General features: G+C 41.5%; 3 protein-coding genes across 3 annotated transcripts; 1 reads left to right on the top strand and 2 right to left on the bottom strand.

The window, feature by feature from the left end:
* Positions 1-4,615: 4,615 nt before the first annotated feature.
* Positions 4,616-5,615, bottom strand: LOC139914922 (C-reactive protein-like). Its single transcript, XM_071903360.2, has 3 exons — positions 5,558-5,615; positions 5,232-5,334; positions 4,616-5,126 (listed from the first exon to the last, which is right to left on the bottom strand). The coding sequence occupies exons 1-3, from the start codon at positions 5,613-5,615 to the stop codon at positions 4,616-4,618; spliced, it is 672 nt and encodes a 223-aa protein (XP_071759461.2).
* A 1,394-nt stretch (positions 5,616-7,009) lies between these two features.
* LOC139914923 (serum amyloid P-component-like) lies at positions 7,010-8,369 on the bottom strand. Its single transcript, XM_071903361.2, has 3 exons — positions 8,312-8,369; positions 7,995-8,097; positions 7,010-7,532 (listed from the first exon to the last, which is right to left on the bottom strand). The coding sequence occupies exons 1-3, from the start codon at positions 8,367-8,369 to the stop codon at positions 7,010-7,012; spliced, it is 684 nt and encodes a 227-aa protein (XP_071759462.1).
* Positions 8,370-16,728: 8,359 nt separating this feature from the next.
* Positions 16,729-20,825, top strand: LOC139914903 (26S proteasome non-ATPase regulatory subunit 4-like). Its single transcript, XM_071903335.2, has 10 exons — positions 16,729-16,776; positions 17,429-17,569; positions 17,651-17,765; positions 18,209-18,295; positions 18,855-18,923; positions 19,059-19,274; positions 19,580-19,688; positions 19,813-19,950; positions 20,172-20,227; positions 20,322-20,825. The coding sequence occupies exons 1-10, from the start codon at positions 16,751-16,753 to the stop codon at positions 20,490-20,492; spliced, it is 1,128 nt and encodes a 375-aa protein (XP_071759436.1). The 5' UTR covers positions 16,729-16,750; the 3' UTR covers positions 20,493-20,825.
* Positions 20,826-20,855: the final 30 nt, after the last annotated feature.

Raw genomic sequence — 20,855 nt, 5'->3', positions numbered from 1 at the left:
TTCTAGCTATTAGGAGAGCATTTTTGTAGTGGAGTATATGATAAAAATACATTTGTTTATGAACAGCAAGTCCAGTCTTGGTGCAGAGCCTCTCCAGGCGCCGACCTAAAACCTTGAGCTGACGTAGTTCAGGTGTGTACCAGGGAGCAGTATGGGCCAATGAGACAACCCGTGTTTTCAGAGGGGCTAGAGTATCAAGTGCAGAAGATAAACTGTCATTGTAATAGTCCATTAGATCCGGGAGTGAGGGGGTGGGAGCAGGAACGGGGTTCGAGGTAATTAAATTGCTGAGATCTTCTGGGTTAAGATGTCTGATGTTGCAGTATGATATGATACGATGCACCCTTGCTTTATTGAGCGGTAGGTTGGTGTTGAATAACACAGCTTTATGGTCTGAGATCGGTAGTTCAGCAGCGGTGATGTTATATGGTGTGATGCCGGAACAACAAACTAAGTCAAGGATATGGCCCTTGATGTGGGTTGTAAAGTTGACATATTGTGTTAGATCAAAGCAATCTAACATTGCTTTAAAATCTTTAATGAACATATTATCAGTGTTATCAAAATGAACATTAAAATCCCCCATTAGGATGATATTAGGAGACATTGCACTAAAGGTGGTTAAAACTGTTGAGAGTTCTGAACTACTGCCAGTTTTGGTCTCTTAAACCTAAGGTCTCTCTGTAATAAATAATTTATCTGTAAAGACTTTGTTGTGGACAACTCTCTAGACTTTTTTTATGGCAACTGAAACTTGGCTGAGTCCTGGAGACTCCACCCCCCTGGTTGAGGCAACACCATGTGGTTTCTCTCATTTTCACCTAGCTCGGCTGTCCGGCCGTGGTGGAGGACTAGCAGTTTTTCACAGGGCATGTTTTAAATGTTTACCTGTATCAGTTGGTACTTTTAACTCTTTGAAGTTCTGAGTTTTCTAATTTCTAGTGAAGTCCCTCTGCTCTCTGCCTTGTGTGTGCCTCTGTGTCTGACCAAAAGTCCATCATGTTCAATGTGGACCTCTCCCACCCCACCCCAGACATATGTGCCCCTTCTTCCTCTCGTGTCCTTCAAATTCCTTCAATAGCACGTGCACAGCTATCTTTGATACTATTGCACCCTATAAAATCAAAAAAGCTAAACGTGATGTTTCTCCCTGGGTTAATGAGCACATCGGGGCCCTTAAGAGAGAGTGTAGGAAAGCAGAGCGAAGGTGGAAGTCAAACAAGATCTCATGTTTAGATACCAGAAAGCTGTTAAAGATGCAAGAGCAAAGTTTCTTCTAACCTTATGGAATGAAACTGTCATGATTCCACAACTCTTTTTAATGTCATCAGCTCTGTTGTTCGCTCCCCTTCTGGCTCTGCTGTTCAACATGTCCTGTAAAGTGTGAGGATTTCCGACCATTGTTTGTTACCAAAGTCGACAACATTAGTTGTGTGATCTCCCCCTCCAACCAAGACCTAGCCATCCTCCCTGCTACCTCTGCTGTGCTGAGTAGTTTTGAACAAATCTCACTTCAGGTTCGAGTAGAAACAGTCTCCCATATGAACTCTACTACCGGCTCATTTGACATTATTCCCACAAAACTGCTCAAGGAGGTCTTTGACAGCATTGGGCCTATCATCCTCCAAATTGTCAATAGCTCACTATCCAGTGGCCCTGTTCCTGCCTGCTTCAAACATGCTGTGGTTCAACCACTACTTAAGAAACCCACCTTGGACCCCTTCATCCTAAACAACTATAGACCCATCTCCAAGTTGTCTTTTCTGTCCACGATTTTAGAAAAAGTGGTCTCAAATCAATTGCTATCGTACTTGAACAATAATAAAATATTTGAGTTGTTCCAATCTCGCTTTAGATCCTTTCACAGTACAGAAATCGTCTGCTTAATGCTGACGTAGGAAACTGTTGGGTTTTAGTCCTCCTGGATCTCAGGGTGGCCTTTGACACCGTGGACCACACTTTGCTACTCAAGCATCTGTAAGACTGGGTGGGTATAAATGGGTCAGAACTAGACTGGTTCAGATCTTATCTCTCAAATAGGACCTTCTCTGTCACTATAGCACCTCATCCTCTACAGCACATATTACATGTGGTGTTCCCCAAGGTCCTGTCCTTGGTCCAATTCTCTTCAGTTTGTATATGCTCCCCCTTGGCCACATAATTCAGAAATATGATGTTTCTTTCCACTGTTATACAGATGATACACAATTGTATCTCCCCGTGAAACCAAATTACACCAGGAGCCTCACCATTCTGAATCAGTGCCTCTCTGACATCAAGTGTTGGATGTCTCAAATATTTTTTACAGCTAAATGAGAGCAAGTCTGAAGTGGTTTTGTTTGGTCCACAAAACTCTGTTAGTCCACTAAAAAAACTAAATTGGGCCATCTGTCGGCAAATGTCATGAAACCTTATGCTAAAAATCTAGGTGTTGTTTCTGATTCGGATTTAACTTTTGAAGAGCAGATTAAGAGAATGGTCCAATCGTGTTTCTTCCAGCTCAGAAATATTGCCAAGATCAAACCGCTCTTATCTTACAGTGACCTAGAAAAGGTTATTACCCCATTAATGACTAACTAGTAAATTTAGTATGTTAAGGAAATGCTCCACAGCTTTTTTTCTGTTAGAGGTAAAAACACGAAATTTGCAGAGAACTGTCAAGACATGTGGCTATACATACAGTTATGTTTGGCGATTATGGCTCTGCTCTATCAGCTCCCTGCTTACCCAGCAAGCATGCTGAAGGTACAGCAGGGGTGCCATGCAAATCCCCCCATGGAAGTAGACAGAGCAGAGCCAGAGCAGCAACACTCAGCAGTGTTGACACTTTAAGAGCCACGGCGGGCTCAACTGCATAGACTGTAACAGGTGGAGGCTGGGGAGGTGGAGGTAAAGCTTCACCGAGCAGCAGAGTGTGCAGCAGTTGAGAAGCAAGAATCAGTGTAGGAGGAGGCCATTTAAATAGACCGCCTTGTTATGAGAATGGATTATGATTGGTGTGCACGGCGATCAGCTGGTAGATGACTAGCAACACGTGACTTCCGTGTCCTGCCTGAACTAACACGATGCTTCATATTTATACCAGATCAAAGCACATATTCTTGAAATTCAATTTGTTCTGAATCCAACGGCACCAAGCATTTGATAAAACTCCTTGTAGTTTTTCAGATACAGCCATTTCTGTATCATACTATTTTTAGTAGTTAGTCACAAGGGCTCTCTGATTTTATCAGTTTTCACAAAAACGCTAGTGTAAATATACAGTAGGTTCCCATGATCACGTTCACATTTGCACTAAGGGGCCAGATAGACTCAAGTAAAAATCAATTATAAAAATGATTCTCCAATGTGTTTTCAGGGAGAAATTATGAGAAAAGTAGCTCCACACCCATGCGTTTGATTTTGTATGAAATGCCATGATTTTTTGATTTTCAATAAAAAAAACTTAGTTAGTTAAAAATAAAAAAATTAAATTCAATTAAAAATAGTTTAAGAATTTCATCTTTCTTTCTTTCTTGTCTCTATTGTGGGTCAAAATAAATGAGCAATGTTTCAGAAGTCTTCTGTGGATTCTTTATTCAGACATGCATGGAGAGAAAACCTTACAAGCACATACACTTCAGTAGGCTACAGGATATTCTCTGACCAAAAGGTAGGATTGTTAGTCTCTTATACTCTTGTGTGTGTGTAGTTGCTTTGTACACTCCTTTCTGAGAAATCAACATATGGCCTATGTAATAAGCACAGTCCAAACTAGTCAAAACTAGTTCTACAATACACACTAACGTTAGTTCTATTCTTACGTGGTTGAATAGAACTGATATCATGTGATATCATGTGGAAGCCATACAGCTCACTCATGATGGCCGCATTACTTCTTTAATGTGAGCAGGACCTTCTCACTGATACTCCACTATAAGACATTTACACAGAGGGCAAAGAAACGCAGTGTCCTATTTTATTTCCTACAGTATTGATAGTCATATAGAATGTAGCCATAATCTCTTCCCCAGGCTCTGAAGAAGGCTGTTTTAGACAAATATTTGATGTACTGCTGCAAAGTAGATCAGTGAAATGTAAATTCTCTGTCTACCTCTTTATTCTTTGGATGTGCTAGCACATGTGTTCATCTGGTTATGATGGTGATGCTTCAGCCTAGGGCTGGGCAATATAGTTGAAATCAACATCATGATAATCATGATTTTTTTTTCCAATATTGAAATATGTATATATATATATCATGATATGGCTCACGTATGCAAAATCACCTTAATCAAATTAATGTTCATCCAATTGAACCAAATGATAATGTTGGGTGCCATGTCAAACAAAACTGAAATTTTCAAATACTATTCCTTAAAATGTTTCATACCTCATTTTGTCAGGGTTTTTAAACAAAATAAGCTTATCAGACTGACTGGCTTTGAATGATATGTGTAAGTTTGATTTCCATGATGTGTGAAAAAAACTACAACATTTACAACAATTTTCTAATTTCAGTATTATATTATTTATTGCATAACATAAGAGTGCACAACATTGGCTATAGTGCCTGCTCTAACCAGTAGGGTGACCAGTGACTGACTGTTTTACTTGTGTTGCTCCTGTATCGGGCCTATGTCCCGTGCTCGTCTTCCACCAGTACTAACCCTATAATCTCAAACTCCAGCTCTCTCCAGTTGAACACATTCCCTGGAATGAAGTGGTCGCTGCTCATGTAGAGCTGGATCTCACTGGGCGAGAGCACATAGTCCCACATGTGGACCTCAGAGATCATGCCGATGAAAGACTGTTGAGCATCGAACTTCCCGCCGTGAGAGTCCTGCTCTTGGCCGAGGATGGTGATGGGACGCCCGGTGATGGGACGTCCGGAGTGGATGAATCTTTTGACGGTCGGCTTGCCGTCCACCCACAGCTGAGCCACCCCGGTGTCGGAGGTCCAGGTGGCGCACATGGAGTGCCAGGCGTTCCGTTCCAAGGACACGGCCAAGAAGCGTGCGTTCTTGCCCCGAACAGATGCGTCAATCTCATCTTTTGAGTTTATTTTAAAAATCAAAAAGTCATTGCTGTGGGACGGAGTAGCCAAAGAGAAGAGCGAATATTGTCTGCTGAGATCTGTGAAGAATCTGAACAGATCGGCCAACGGTGAGAGATGCAAGGAAGAATTTAATCAAAAACATAATGAACAATATGACCTTTCTGCAATTCTTTACTGATAATACCACGTTTACCTGAGGCAGGCTGTCACAGAGTTGAATTTGCTTTTATTTGTCAGTAGTTTGACATGAGCTGTGCTGGTCTGTTTAGGAAAGACGAACACTTTGCCTGAGAGATCTGCACAGGGGAGAAAACCAAACCAACAAACTCAGACAGGCCAGTCAGAGTTCAAGTGACAGGAGAGAAGGCAAGAAAAGGTTTATAACTACACATACACTGTCTCAAACAATATATTCTGTGTTTGAATGAAACAGAAAAAACTGTGCAGCAAATCACTCACAAATAGCCTACTAGTTTCAATATATTGGGTAATCACAGACTTGATTGAACAATGACAAACCTTGAGGTGCTGCATAACATGTTGCAAACAGCACCATCAGAAGTAAGAGCTTCTCCATCTGAGATAAAAAAAAAATTGAAGTTTTAAGTCACAATTGCATTGCAGATAATATTGTTTAACATGACCTGTGAACTCATTCTCCTGTAGCATTATGGTCATGAGATTTTATCACTTTAGCTGCATAATTTGTCAAAGATACCGTAAAGGGAGAGAGCCAATAGAAAACAAAACATTAGGAATAAGATGGAAATAACATTTTAACATAACAAAAGCATGAGAGAAGTGGCTGAGGTAGACCTCTGTAGACTAAAATGGAAACAAACATGAAGATTCACGCTATAAATCCAATTAGATTGATAGCAGGTTTTGATTCTTAGAGGTGTAGAGACAAATCTTACCTTGTGGCTTGGTTGTATCATCTGCGTGTGAATGACCTGGACCCCCAAATTCAAAACCTCCTTTTATTTGTGAGGCAAGTAGGCTAGGCTATTTGCTCTTTGATCTTCTTTATCATCACAGACTGTGGACTTTTCTTTCTTTCTATCTTTTTTTTTTGCAGACCAAACATTGTAATAAAACATCTCAGAATCACATCATCACCATTAGTAAAACACATAAATTTACAGTCACGCTAGGTTAGGCTATTTGCTCTATCTTTGATCTTTCATCATCACAGACTGTGTACTTTCTCTCTTTTTCTTTCTTTCCTTCTTTCTTGTCTCTGACTATTTATAATCATATAGAATGTAGCCATAATCTCTTCCCCAGGCTGTGAAGAAGGCTGTTTTAGACAAATATTTGATGTACTGCTGCAAAGTAGATCAGTAAAATGTAAATTATCTGTCTACCTCTTTATTCTTTGGATGTGCTAGCACGTGTTCATCTGGTTGTGATGCTTCAGCCTAAGGCTGGGTGATATTGTTGAAATCAATATCACGTTAATCATTATATTTTTCGATATCAATACATATATATATCATGATATGGCTCACTTATGCAAAATCACCTTAATCAAATCAATGTTCATCCCATTGAACCAAATGGTAATGTTGGGTGTGATGTCAAACAAAACTGATTTTTTAAAATAATATTCCTTAAAATGTTTAATACCTAATTTTTGTCAGAGGTTTTAAATAAAATTTGCTTGCTGTCATAAATTTAAACAGCAGAATTATGTGTCAAGATATCCCCAAATCATTATATCATCACGATATGATTTCACTGAAAGATGATAAACGATATTATCGCCCAGCCACATGCAGGGAGGGCAGATGGACTGGAGTTTGATTCCCATGATATGTGGAAAAAACACAACATGAACTTTTGACAATTTATTTATTTTAGTTATTGCATAACATAAGAGTGCACAACATAGTATATAGGCTACTGGCTAACATGCATGCTGTAACCAGTAGGGTGACCACCAGTGACTAATTGACTGTTTTACATGTGTCACTGCTGTATTCTGCTTTCCTGCTTCTCTTCCACCAGGATTTGCCCTGTGATCTGAAACTCCAGCGCTCTCCAGTTGAAGATATTCCCTGGAGTGAAGTTCATGTCATCCACGTAGCGCTGGATCTCACTGGGCGAGAGCACATAGTCCCACATGTGGACATCAGAGAGCATGCCGATGAAAGACTGGGTAGCATCAAAACCCCCGCCGTAAGAGTCCTGCTCTTGGCCGAGGATGGTGATGGGAGCTCCGGTGATGGGCTGTCCGGAGTGGATGAATCTTTTGACGGTCGGCTTGCCGTCCACCCACAGCTGAGCCACCCCGGTGTCGGAGGTCCAGGTGGCGCACAGGGAGTGCCAGGTGTTACGTTCCAAGGACAGCGCCAAGAAGTCTGTGCCCCCGTCCCGAGCATGCATCCTAATCACATCCTCTGAGTTTATTTTGAAAAGCACAAAGTCATTGCTGTGGGCGGGAGTAGCCAAAGAGAAGAGCCCATAGTTTCTGCTGAGATCTGTGAAGAATCTGAACAGATCGGCCAATGGTGAGAGATGTAGGGAAGCATTTAATCAAAAACATAATGGATAATATGACCTTTCTGCAATTCTTAACTGATAATAACACATTTATGTATGGAAGAGTATTAGATCCAGATTGTAGGTGATTTTTTTTTTACTGAACCCTGGGGGAGAGGGTAATATTCTGAGATTAAAGTCAGAAATTTGCAAGAAAAAACTCAAAAATTTGTGAGAAAAAAATGTTCGGAGATTAAATTCAGAAATTTGAGAGAAAAAAAACTCCACTTGAGCTTTTTCTTACAAATTTCAGCATTTTTTTTCTTGCAAATTTCAGCATTTTTTTTTTGCACATTTCTGACTTTAATCTGAGAATTTCTGAGTTTTTTCTCAGAATATTACCCCCCTCCCCCCGGCTGCGGTAAAAAAAAAAAAGTCACCTACAATGGCCCTAATACTCTTCTGTATTTACCTGAGGCAGGCTGTCACAGAATTGAATTTGTTTCTAGATGTCAGTAGTTTGACATGAGCTGTGCTGGTCTCTCTAGGAAAGACGAACACTTTGCCTGAGAGATCTGCACAGGGGAGAAAACAAACCAACAAACTCAGACAGGACAGACAGGTCAGAGTTCAAGTGACAGGAGAGAGAGCAAGAAAAGGTTTATAACTACACATACACTGTCTCAAACAATATATTCTGTGTTTGGATAAAACAGAAAAAAACAGTGCAGCAAATTACTCAAAAATATTAGTGTAAACTTATTGATTGAACAACAATGGTTGACAAACCTTGAGGTGCTGCATAACATGTTGCAAACATCACCATCAGAAGTAAGAACTTCTCCATCTGAAAAAAAATCACAAGTGCATTGCAGATAATATTGTACAAAAACTTTACAAAAAGAACTAAACCTCAGCCTCATACTTCTGCCATATTTCTCCATCCTCTAATTAATAAATATAACGAATAAAAAAATAGGCCTCATACTTTTTATTTGTGGGAGAAAGCCAACAAAAAACAAAATATTAGGAATAAGATGAAAATAACATTGAAAACAGCAACAGAAAACTGGCTGAGGTAGAGCTCTGTAGACTAAAATGGAAACAAACTTGAAGATTCACACTATAAATCCACTATAAATCCAATTAATAGCAGAATTTGATTCCTAGAGGTGTAGAGACAAATCTTACCTTGTGGCTTGGTTGTATCAGCTTCATGTGAATGACCTGGACTCTCCAAATTCAGGATGCTGGACCTCCTTTTATCTATGGGGCAAATATAGGCTATTTGCTCTTTGATCTTCTTTCATCATCACAGACTCTGGACTTTTCTTTCTTTTTCATTTTTTTGCAGATAAAACATTGCAAACATCTCAGAATCACATCATCACCATTAGTAAGACACATAAATGTACAGTCATGCTTTGAGTTTATTAAAAATGTGTTTTTAGAGTTTGTTATTTTCCACAATTTGTGATTTATAGTAGCCTAGTTGTCTTACCTATTAATTAATTAATTTGTTTATTTTTTATGTCTTTTTAAGAACATTCTGCATCAAATCATTTACTGACATATGTTGGTTGGGACCTCATACTTTTAAAATCCATTTATTTTCTTGATTTCCAAAGCTCTTCCTTAACAAAAGGAATAACTCCCCACTAATGATGAACATTAGCTGAGGCCTCATGCTCTAAAGAGCCATACCCACATCTTCAAATTTATATACGGTTTTATACATATTTCAACAAATAACATTGCCCAGACTCCAGATAGCAGGAAGTATTGCTTCCTCATTCCCACAGCAGCTGTCCTGGGCACTAATTAGCACTTATAAGCACAGTTCTAATTCTAAGGAAAACCTGTGTTAGCCGACAATGTGTCCAATCTGGCATACAAAGTGTTAACATTCATTGATTAGCATGTTGATGCCAACTTAATGTTGCAATGAGCAATGATCCCATGGCATTGGTAGAGGTGGCTGTCCCAGTTTTACCTTTGAGATCAATAAAGTTTAAAGGTGCAGTATAGGCTAAGTAGGACTTAACTGACCCATAGCACAAAATAACCATAATAGCCGATATGTTGTTGATAAATACCAATGAGTCAATAATCACTTACTTCAAACAAATATTTCAGAATAAATATAATTGTATGGTTAGGTGTATGCCATTAACGTCTTACAACAATGGAGTACAGGTTTATTTCTCTCATCCAGGGACATCCAGGATATACTTCCATGCCAGGGAGAGGACAGTCTGGTGACTGGTCAGCCTGGATGGAGCTCCGCTTCCTGCTGCGCTTCTCCCCCTGCCGCGAGGAATGGACATAACTGAATTTATCAATTCTTACAGTACTAGGCCTAATTCATTTCTCAAAGTAGCCTACTAATTCATTTATCATTTCACATAATTGCATACAAATGTTATTGAAATCTATGTAGGTATATTTGTCTGCTGGAATAAAGTTGTGAAATTTTAACCTGATCATGCAATGCAATCTTTTCATGAATGTATAGTTTTTCTAAATGTGTTTGAGACTTGAAACAATTTGACAGTTCATAACATTTAAGTTTTATGTATGACGACAGGAGGGTAAAGTGTGTTTATTTTGTGACAGCATTCAGTGCTACTAGACAGTAGACTTCAACTATAGAATAATTTCTGCTGACAGATCTACACCAGAACTGACCATATCAAATAAGCTGGGGGTCAGCTAGCCATTTGGCTGGCTGGTTGCCAGACATGAGGATTCTTTGTGCTGTATTTAGGCCTACAGTGAATGACCACAGCATGGTAAGTGATAAGCAGTGTGTGGCCTAATAGCTCAAATAAAACCTAAATAAGTTATAAAAATCAATCATATAGGCCTATTGTTGGATAAAAGTAGCTAATATTGATTTTCATGCGTTGTTCTATAGCATGGCCTGATGTAGGCTACTGCTTGAGTACCTGACCTGAAAAAAAAACAAACGTCATCACTGGTCATAAGTCAAAGGTCACAGTCCATTCAAATGTCCAACACATAGTGAGTCAACTGTCCATGATCTATAATCTGGCAACAGTCCATGCAGAGTGTCAAAAGGTCATTGCACGATCCCATATCAACAGTCCATAAGCACAGTTGTTTCCAACATGTTATGCATTGGTTGTAACAGTCAAAGTCAACAGTTCACAAATTGTCAATAGTCAGTTGGCAATAGGCAATAGTCAGTATCAACAGTCCATTCACAGTCCAGTGAATTAGTCTATGCCAACAGTCCATGAATTGTCCATGGCAATGATCCATATGAACAGTCTGTGAATTGTCCATGGCAATAGTCAGTGTCAACAGTATGTCACATGTCCACAGTCTGTAGGCTCACATTCACTGGAGTCCATACACATAGGGGGGCTGGTAGAAATATGGCTGAGGCTGAGGCAGCCATGAAACCAGTCTGGGCGTGATGAAAAGGGACAATAGCTGTGGGGGCTGGGCACTGTTTGCTTGCCCAGCACTGTAGCAGGCAGGAGTCCCTAACTGGTCATACGTGAAGACTTGAGGCGGCCATCTCTCTCTCAGAGGTACTCGGTAGGCTTGTCCTTCAGCATCACCAGCATTACTCGACGAAGGAGATGGAGGCACTGGTTCATCAGCAGGTAAGTTGAGCTCCTCCTCCTGATTCTCCTCAGCTGGTGGCGTTGGCGGTGCAGCTAGTTCCAGTACTCCATCATTTTGCTCCTCTGGCAGGGCCCTATCCTCAGGCTCTGCCTCTCGTTCATCCTGTTCACCATGTCTGTCGTCAGTGATATTTTGACCTGTGTGACCTTGGGGTGGCACATAATGAAAGTCATACTCATCATCACTGTCTTCATCAGAGTCCCGAGGAGGAGAGAGGAGCTGCTGCAACATTTTTGGTTTTGGCTGTCTTTTGCTGATTGTAGAGTCTGGTGGCACCTCAAAAGGCAAATGATCATAGGGCATTAGAAGATTTCTGTGCAAAACTCTGGAGCACCCTTTACCTTGTTCTAGTCTCACTTCGTAAATGGGCAAGTCAGGCCCGACCTGTCGCACAATGGTGTGGATATTGTCTTCCCAGTAATTGCGGAGTTTACCTGGTCCCCCTCTGGGTGTTAGATTCTTTATCAGCACCCGCTTGCCTGGCTGTAGCACTGAGCTCCTGACCCGGCTGTTGTAGTGTTTTTTACTCCTTTCCGCAGCCTTCTGGGCGCTTTTGCTCGCAATAGCATATGCTTCTTCCATACCACGCTTCCATTTCTCTACGTAGTCTCGCAGGTTGCTTGAGTCTGACTCTGAAGTCAGGCCGAACAGCATGTCAACTGGAAGTCTGGGTGAACGCCCATATAGGAGGTAAAACAGTGAGTATCCTGTCACCTCACAGCGTGTACAATTATAGGCATACATTAGTTTGTTCAGGGATTCTTTCCAGTTTGACTTTTGTGTGTCAGTGAGTGTTTTGAGCATCTGCAACAGTGTCCTATTCATGTGCTCCACCTACCTGTTTCATGGCGGGTGATAGGGAGTTGTTCTGGAACCAGTAACACCACAGTACTTCTTCAACTGGGAAAAGAGCTGATTTTCGAACTCTCCCCCTTGATCATGGTGGATATGAGATGGAAACCCGAATCTCAATGCAAAATCATTGAAGAGGAGGTTGGCAGCTGTCTTCCCTGACTTTGATGTGGTGGCGTACGTTTGACCAAAGTGCGTGAAATGGTCTACAATGATGAGTATATACTCATATCCGCCTTGACATCAGTCGAGATGAAGAAAATCAAGAGACTCAAGCTCGAAGGGCTGTGTTGTCACTATATTTGTCAGTGGGGCTCTTGTGTCGTGACTGGGCTTCTTCTGCTTGAGACAGGTGCATGCTTTAGTTACATAATGCTCTATCTCTGACTGCATGTACGGCCAAAAGAAACGATCACGTACCAGAGATACTGTGCGGTCGACACCTTGGTGGCCCATATCATTATGGAGTTCCTGCAGTACAGTCATTTTGTATTGCTCTGGTAGGACTAGTTGTTTGCGTGCTGCAGCGGTTCTGTGCAGAATGCCTTCACTGTCTAATTTGAGTTTTTCCCATTCTCTGAGGAGGCATCTTGTTTTTGGACTGAATGTTTTCAGTTCTTTTGCTGGTGGCTTAGAACCTGATAGTTTGTAGTCTAGCACTGGGAAGATGGTTGGGTCAGACTTTTGTGCCTCTCTCAATTCCTTTTTTGACAAGGGGACAATGGATGCAGTGGCTGAATCAGTTTCAACTGATGACGACTTAGCTGCAATTGACAGTGACCAAGAGGCATTAGAGTCGTTCTGTACCTCAACAGCTTGAATGGTTGCTCCAATGGCATCAGACGACAGCTCCTGACAACACCCCTTCATCAGTGACTCCACATCAAGAGGCATCCTAGACAAAGCATCTGCGTCAATATTCTCCTTCCCTGGTCTGTATTTGATTGTAAAGTGAAAATCTGCTAACTCTGCTACCCATCTGGAAGTGGTGGCGTTCAACTTCGCAGTTGACAAGACATAGGTTAGAGGATTATTATCACTATACATGGTGAAGGTTGGGGCGTAGTATAAATAATCACAAAATTTTTCAGTGATTGACCATTTCAAGGCTAGAAACTCTAGCTTTCCAGAGTGGAGGTGATAGCTCTTCTCAGCTGCAGTTAGGGTACGAGAACCATAAGCAATCACTCTAAGCTTGTCATCTTGCGTTTGATACAATACTGCCCCCAAGCCTTGGTTAGATGCATCCGTGTGTAAGATAAATGGAAGAGAGAAATCAGGAAAACCTAGCACAGGTGGATGAAGCAGGCAGTCAATCAGTTGTTCAAGTACACTCTGGTGCATGTCAGTCCAAGTGATGGGCTTCCTTGAAGGCACAATGTGGTTGTTTATCTTTGATTTCGCTTTTCTGGTATTGTGAGGCACAGCGGCACCATCTTCTGGGTTCTATTTCTGCAAATCATACAGAGAGCTGGCTATTCTAGAGAAATCTTTGACGTACTGTCAGTAGTAGCTCAGTAGACCAAGTATTTTCCTTAGCTGGTCCACAGTTTGTGGTCTGACATCTTTCAATGCTCGCACAGCTTCAAAGTCAGCAGGATCAACCCTACTGCCCTCAGCTGGCATAAGTCTCCCCAAGTAGCGGACCTCATGTTTGAATATATCGCATTTACTTACTTTGCTTGAGCTTGATGCCATACTCTCGGAGGCGCTGCAGCACTTTTCATATGTCACTCACATGTCTGTCGAAGGTTTTGCTGAAAACCAGCGCATCGTCCAGGTACGGAATGCAAATTCCATCCCGGAGACCCTCCAAGCACTCCTCCATACATCGCTGAAAGGCCGCCGGGGCATTTATTAAGCCAAACGGAATGCAGACCCACTCATAGAGTCCCCAGGGGGTAACAAAGGCTGTCAGTGGTCTGCTGTCTTCAGACATGAACCCCTGGTGATATGCTTTTCCTTGGTCAAGCAGGGAAAACCAGGAATTGCCACCTAAGCTGTCCATGTTGTCTTGGGCCCTTGGGATGGGCTGGCGATCTGGATGTGTCTTCCTGTTGAGGTCTCTGTAGTCGATACACAAGCGGAGAGTGCCATCTTTTTTTTCGAACACAAACAACAGGGGAGGAGTATGGGGAGTTAGACTTCCTGACCCAGCCTTGTGCTATGAGGTCATGCAGATATCCTTTCATCTCCTGGTACAGAGGCTTTGGCACTGACATATATGTGCGTCTGACTGGCTCTGGGTCTTTAAGGGAAATACTCATTTGCAACTTCTCAATGCAGCCAATGTCATTGTCTGATCTTGAAAATGAGTGGCATTCCTCTCTGAGCATCTGTTGTGCTACCTGTCTCTGATTTTCATTCATAGATCAACAGGCGGATCCCAAACCTCATCAGTTGTGCTGGCAGGGTCTGTTCCCTGTGCATGGACATGGTTCACAATGGCAGGTGTTGAGGCTCTCTCGTGGACCTGTGCAGGCAAGACTGTCATGACTGGTTGCACTGTGCCAATTTGGGTCTGCCCTGCTAAGACAATGTCATGATCAGTTGGATTACAAACATCAATTGTAATGACTGGAAAAGCCCCCTTTCTGATGTTGACAAGGGTGTCATAAAACTCAAGACCTTCTGTCCACTGAGGGTTCACATCTAGTTCAAAAATCATAGTTATGTCCTCTCTGAATGGTTGTGCGAACACTCTGCACTCAATCTGTACAGCCGTGTGCTTTGGGACTTCAACCACCTCTTTCTTTGTTTTCACAGCATACTCACACATCTGCTCTGTGCCAACAAGCTGTATGAATGCCCTGACTTTACTCTTCTTGAGACTTGGGAAAACTTTCCTCACTCTTCTGTACTGTTGGGTCTTCTCCGTATTGGTTATGATATGCTCAATTACATTGAAGCCAATAATAGGGTGGGAGAGGTGTCGACCCTTCATCACCAGTACTGGGATGATGAGCTCCTTGCTTTGGTCCAGTTCAGATGCGAGTCTGAAAGTGGTTTCAACCCACCCTAAGTATGGCATATCCAATCCGTTTGCATCTGTCAGTGTAAGTCATCAGGTGAGTCAATAATTTCTGAAACCTCTCTCAACTTTACTGTTGGTAAGTACTCCTCTCTGTATTGTTCATCAATAACACAGACCTGGGACCCAGTATCCCACAGTGCTTGAATTTTGCGACCATGGAAATAGCACTCAGCAAGGCATTGCCTGCCAACTAATGAGGTAGCTCGGTGGTGTTTATTAACTTGGGCTGAGGACAGTGCAGTTTGGACACTCACTCCTCTGGATGGATGCTGATCACTGCATTCCGGCAGATGAGTACATTTTTCCTTATGTTTATGCCAGTGCTCTTTTTGACATGGTTTGGAGCAGTACAGGGTTCTCTTACAAGATGAGCATTGCTTCAGTCTCTCAATTTTGTCTGCACTCCCACAGTTTGTACAACTTTGGGACTGAGCCTCTGGTAGGTTAACACCTGTCCTGTGGTGGTAACCATTTCCTGTTTAAAGGACTCTCTCTCGAACTGTCGTACTCTCATGAACTGACATCAACCATGTAATATCCCTATATAATAAAAAACATGTTCATTATTATAGAAATTAATACATGCACACATTGTTTTCAACTATCACAATAACATATGGATAACATGGCGTAGTATAATACATGTACACAAAATAAAAAATCTGCCCGAGAATGAAATCGTTTTGATTGGTCATTATCAAACACGTTTGTTATCTGAGAAACTTTACAGTCTATGTGAGAAACATGTAACTGGCCATACATTTGTAGTCCTTTGAAATCAGATTAGCAGTGCCGTTGGAGGATGCGACCTCAGCTGGAGCTTTGTTCATCCTTTTCACAGGCAGGTTAGCCTAGCGTTAGCTTTTTGCTAATATTGATTACATTTATGCTTTAAAACCTAAAACACATACCCCCCTCCCCCATCAGCAGCTTCAGGACAGGTGCACAAGTTAGTTTTGCAACGCATTTATCGCCGGAAGTGTTGCAAAAGTCAAGGCGTGCAAATTCGAAAGTTTGTGGCTCGAGAGATCACATTTGTAAAGTTGCAATGACCAATTTGAGAGGTTGTAATCACCGGTTGTACTGGCAAAATTAACTAACTTAAATATGAGTAAATTGCCTTACAAGTTTGCAACTGTCATTGTATTTATCTAAGTATTAATTTACACACTTGCGAATTTTTGTCTGTGACTTCAAATTCAGAACACGGGTGTGTGAATATTTTTTGTGAGTGAAAATTTCAACATACAAGTTCACAAGTTCTCACATCAAGTCTACAAGCTCTCGGGTTTTGCAACATAAATACCTTCATAATTAAGTCTAAACTAGTACTACTACTACTACTAATAAGAAGAGGAAGAAGGAGAAGAACAATAATTTACCAACAACTTTTCAAAAACAATGTTACAAAGTGCTTCACAACCAAGGAAAATAAAAATGAAAATTTGACATAAAGAAATAGTCCCAGGCAGCCATAGGCATAAGACAAATAGAATAAATAAATAACAGAGCTGGCAGCAAAATAAACTGAATCAAAGCCAAAGATTATAGAAAGGCCCTACGGTTACTTCTTTCACAAAATAAACCCTTTTCTGTATTTTATTTTGGATTTTTTGTTTTTGTTTAGCAAAAACAGCATTACCCATAAACCATCACGATGAGGTAGGTAAACTACAGACTTCAAGATGGTGCTTGAAAGTACTATGGTCTGGTAAGGACATCGAAATACGTACTAAATTAGTATTTTAAATACTAACTTCGTGGGGAAAAAAAGCTAACGGTCGTTAAAATGGATCTATGTCTTTCGGCGTGTTTTATTTGAAACGTACATACAAGTTTACGTGATTTATTTTCGTTGGGAGATGCTCGGCTCAGTTATTCCCTGAGTCACTCCATATAGCTAACGTTACCTAGCCAATGGAAGAGAACTAACATTAGCTGGCTAGCTGCGTTTTCTATGTCAGATCTTGTATGCAGCTTAGCTGGGTTACAGCAACTTAACACACACAGTTGTGTCGCTACATAACGTTCATGCTTAGCGAGTTAGCTTTTAACGTAAGGTTGCATCTCACATTGAAGCAAAGCTGGCTTTGTTTGAGTAACGCGCTAACGTTAGCACAAACCCTGCTGTCAAACAGGCAACTCATGTTACTTGGCATTGGGATCCATTGGCTCTGTTTAACTAACGTGATGAGCGCAGCTATCGTTAGCTAATTGTCGTTGAATAACGTTATATGTCGTTTTTGGATGATTATAAATGTTATACAGTGTCCTTACAGCTTATTTGGTTACTGCTTAACGATAAAAGTCAGACGTTAAATTAGAAGTGTACTGGTTGTTAACAATCCTGTTATTTTCCTTAGTGTGGACAACAGTGAGTACATGCGCAATGGAGACTTTCTGCCCACAAGACTGCAGGCTCAGCAGGACGCAGTTAATATTGTTTGTCACTCCAAGACCCGCAGCAACCCTGAAAACAATGTGGGCCTCATCACCATGGCCAAGTAAGGGCAGTGTGCTTGAATTGGTGTACTCAGAAGTAAAATATGGTATTATAATGATACAAGAGTTTTCTTCCTGTGCAGTAATTGTGAGGTGCTAACCACGCTGACTCCAGACACTGGGAGGATACTGTCCAAGCTGCATGCTGTCCAGCCTCGTGGAAACATCAGCTTCTGCACAGGCATCAGAGTGGCACATGTGAGTATGGGATTTTCAGTATGCCGTAAGATGCAAACTACAGTGCTATTCTACCCGTACCCCAGTACACATGTCAAGGAGTTGTGTGAGGGGCTACTGATGTGATGTGTGGAGTGAGTTCGGGGAGGTGAGAGTAATGCACTTAAGGAAGTCTGTTAAAGTCATTACTCTGATGGAAATACAACCCTTTGTCCAAATCAAGAGCAGTTCTGATTAGGCTTGATTGGGAGTGTGTCCCCTCTATCATGATGTGAGCACAGGACTAGCGGTTCAAGATTGGAAGTAGGACTCAATATGACAGGAGATACAGTCCTCACTAGTACTTTTGTGTTTGCATGGGGAGCGGGGGCCCAGCCCATTACACGCAACATCAAAAATCACAATATTGCATTTTCTTAGTTCAACTGGTGATCCATTGATTCTCTGTCTTCTCTCCTCTGTAGTTGGCTCTGAAGCACAGACAGGGCAAAAACCACAAGATGCGCATTATTGCATTTGTTGGCAGTCCAGTGGAGGACAACGAAAAAGAAGTGAGCTAAGTTCTGACATGAATCAATGTGTTTTGCATGTTTATCACTGGTGATGCATCAATAAAACCCAGCAGATACTAGATTTCTGACTTTGATATTGAATGTTTGGTTGGAAAAATTAACAGTATCCGATGTACTTGACAATAAAGATGGATGGGTGAAAGATGGACATCTCCTTGGAAAGCATGCCACTCACCACACTATCAAACAGTAGTTGTGATCAAGGGTTACACTGAATGCAGTTTCAGCACTATTGTCTGTAGACACCAATACAATACTAAAACATAATTCTTCACACTGGGTTTTCTATAGAATTGAGGCCTGTAAATGTGTATTTCTCAAGAAATAAACCACAACTGCCAAAACCATGTTTTTTTTTGCAAATTGTACTTTATATATATATATAGTATATTATTATTGTATATTATCAGTGGAATTATTCTCTGGAAATATGCACACGCCAAGTTATCTGTGGAATAATTAATATTGGCTGATAACATCAGTGCACTAATATGTCTAGTATGTGTGTCTCAACTGAATTATTTCTCTCTTCCTTTAGCTGGTCAAAATGGCGAAGCGTCTTAAGAAAGAAAAAGTCAGCGTGGATGTCATTAACTTTGGAGAGGAGGTATTTTTCTGTCAAACCGCCACCCTCACTCAACCTCTTGTATATCTTATGCGCTCTTGTAAATAAATTTTTCCTCTCTGCACTGTTGTCTACTCTGGTCCATGTGTTAATCCCCCTTCTTTCTCTCCCCTGCAGGAGATGAACACAGAGAAGCTGACTGCCTTCATCAACACACTGAATGGGAAAGAGGGAGCAGGTTCCCACCTGGTCACAGTACCTCCAGGCCCCAGTCTGGCTGACGCCCTCCTGACCTCACCCATCCTGGCCGGGGAGGGAGGTGCAATGTTAGGCCTGGGTGCCAGCGACTTTGAGTTTGGGGTGGATCCCAGCGCTGACCCAGAGCTGGCCTTGGTAAGAGAAGAGGGGAACGAGGCTAGAATAGCTTCAGTGTTACCACAACTATTCTTTTTCAGTTGCCTCTCAAATCTCTGTCTATGATTCCTCTCAGCATTGTTCTTTTCTTTATGACTATCTTTTGTACCACATTTTATCTTATTGTTCTATTGCAATATTTCTTTTAAAATCATGTTCTGTAGTGTCAGGCTACTTGCTGTACCGTCAGTATTGACTCAATTAAGATCAGATGCTTATTTACCTGACGAGCTTAAAGTTGATCCATTTTACTCACTCCTTGATTGCCTTCTTCCTCTGTCTAGGCTCTAAGGGTGTCTATGGAGGAGCAGAGACAAAGACAGGAGGATGAGGCTCGCAGAGCCGCTGTTGTGTCTGCTGCTGAGGCTGGTGTTCCCTCCCCTACTGCAGATGGTGAGAGAATGTCCACCAACTTGTTTTTCTACCACAGATGCCAATTTCTTTCCTTTTTTGCTTTGTATGATGGACAGGCAGCTTATAATGTCTTCTGTTGTGTTTTTTTCCCGTTGTTTTGCAGAGTCTGAGGATGCCCTGTTGAAGATGTCTGTTCCCCAGGCGGACACGGCCACGCCTGCTCTACCAGACTTCAGCCGAATGACAGAGGATGAGCAGATAGCCTACGCTCTGCAGATGTCCATGCAGGGAGCAGGGGGAGGTTAGACACAGACACCTATTTAAGATTTTACAACCAACTAATAACCTACAACACTACTTGAGATTGAGAACACATTACATCAACATTATCTAATGCATGGCAGCATTAATCTAGTACCTTGCCAGCAAGATATTCACACTCTAACATCCCTTCATCACCTACTTCAGTACATTAACCTCATTTTTTTCCACACAACACTTTCTGTTCCACCTGTGCTGCAGAGTTTGGTGGTGAGGACATGGACACAGGAGCTGACATGGAGTCCAGTGAGGCGAAGGTAAGGACAAGCCTTATTAGTTCTTATTTGTCATCAGATACCAAAAACCTTCTTGGATAAGATTATATGTAACATGCCATGTCAATGTATGCAGGATGAGGAGGACTATGACGTAATGCAGGATCCAGAGTTCCTTCAGAGTGTCCTGGAAAACCTTCCTGGAGTCGACCCCAACAATGAGGCCATCCGCAACGCTATGGGCTCCCTGGCTTCCCAGACAGGCACTAAACCGGAGACCAAGAAGGACGAGGAGAAGAAAAAATGAACACCCAAAGACAGGAATATAATATATGACAAATAAAAAACTGAGAATTGCACTGCATGTGTTTTTCACAGTGTTGCTGTCCTAAAAGCAGGAACCCCGCTGTTTATCTTTTGAAGATGGAACCTTTAGAATAGTTGTGTAAACTGTAAACTCATGACATCTGCCTTTTTGTATTTCCATTTAAGTTGACTAACAGGGCCTTTTCTGGTTTTATTTCTTTATTTTGTGTCAAGTCTGACATGTTGACTTTTGAATCTTTTGTATTATAACTACCCACTAACATGGCCAGATTGCAATCCTCAATAAATTTACAAAATACAAGCTGGCACTTCAGCTGATGGTTGAAATCTATTTAATGTTGTT

Source organism: Centroberyx gerrardi, chromosome 12, assembly GCF_048128805.1.
Source record: "Centroberyx gerrardi isolate f3 chromosome 12, fCenGer3.hap1.cur.20231027, whole genome shotgun sequence".
In the NCBI taxonomy this organism is placed as follows: Eukaryota; Metazoa; Chordata; class Actinopteri; order Beryciformes; family Berycidae; genus Centroberyx; species Centroberyx gerrardi.
This window is presented reverse-complemented; position numbering and strand designations above follow the sequence as displayed.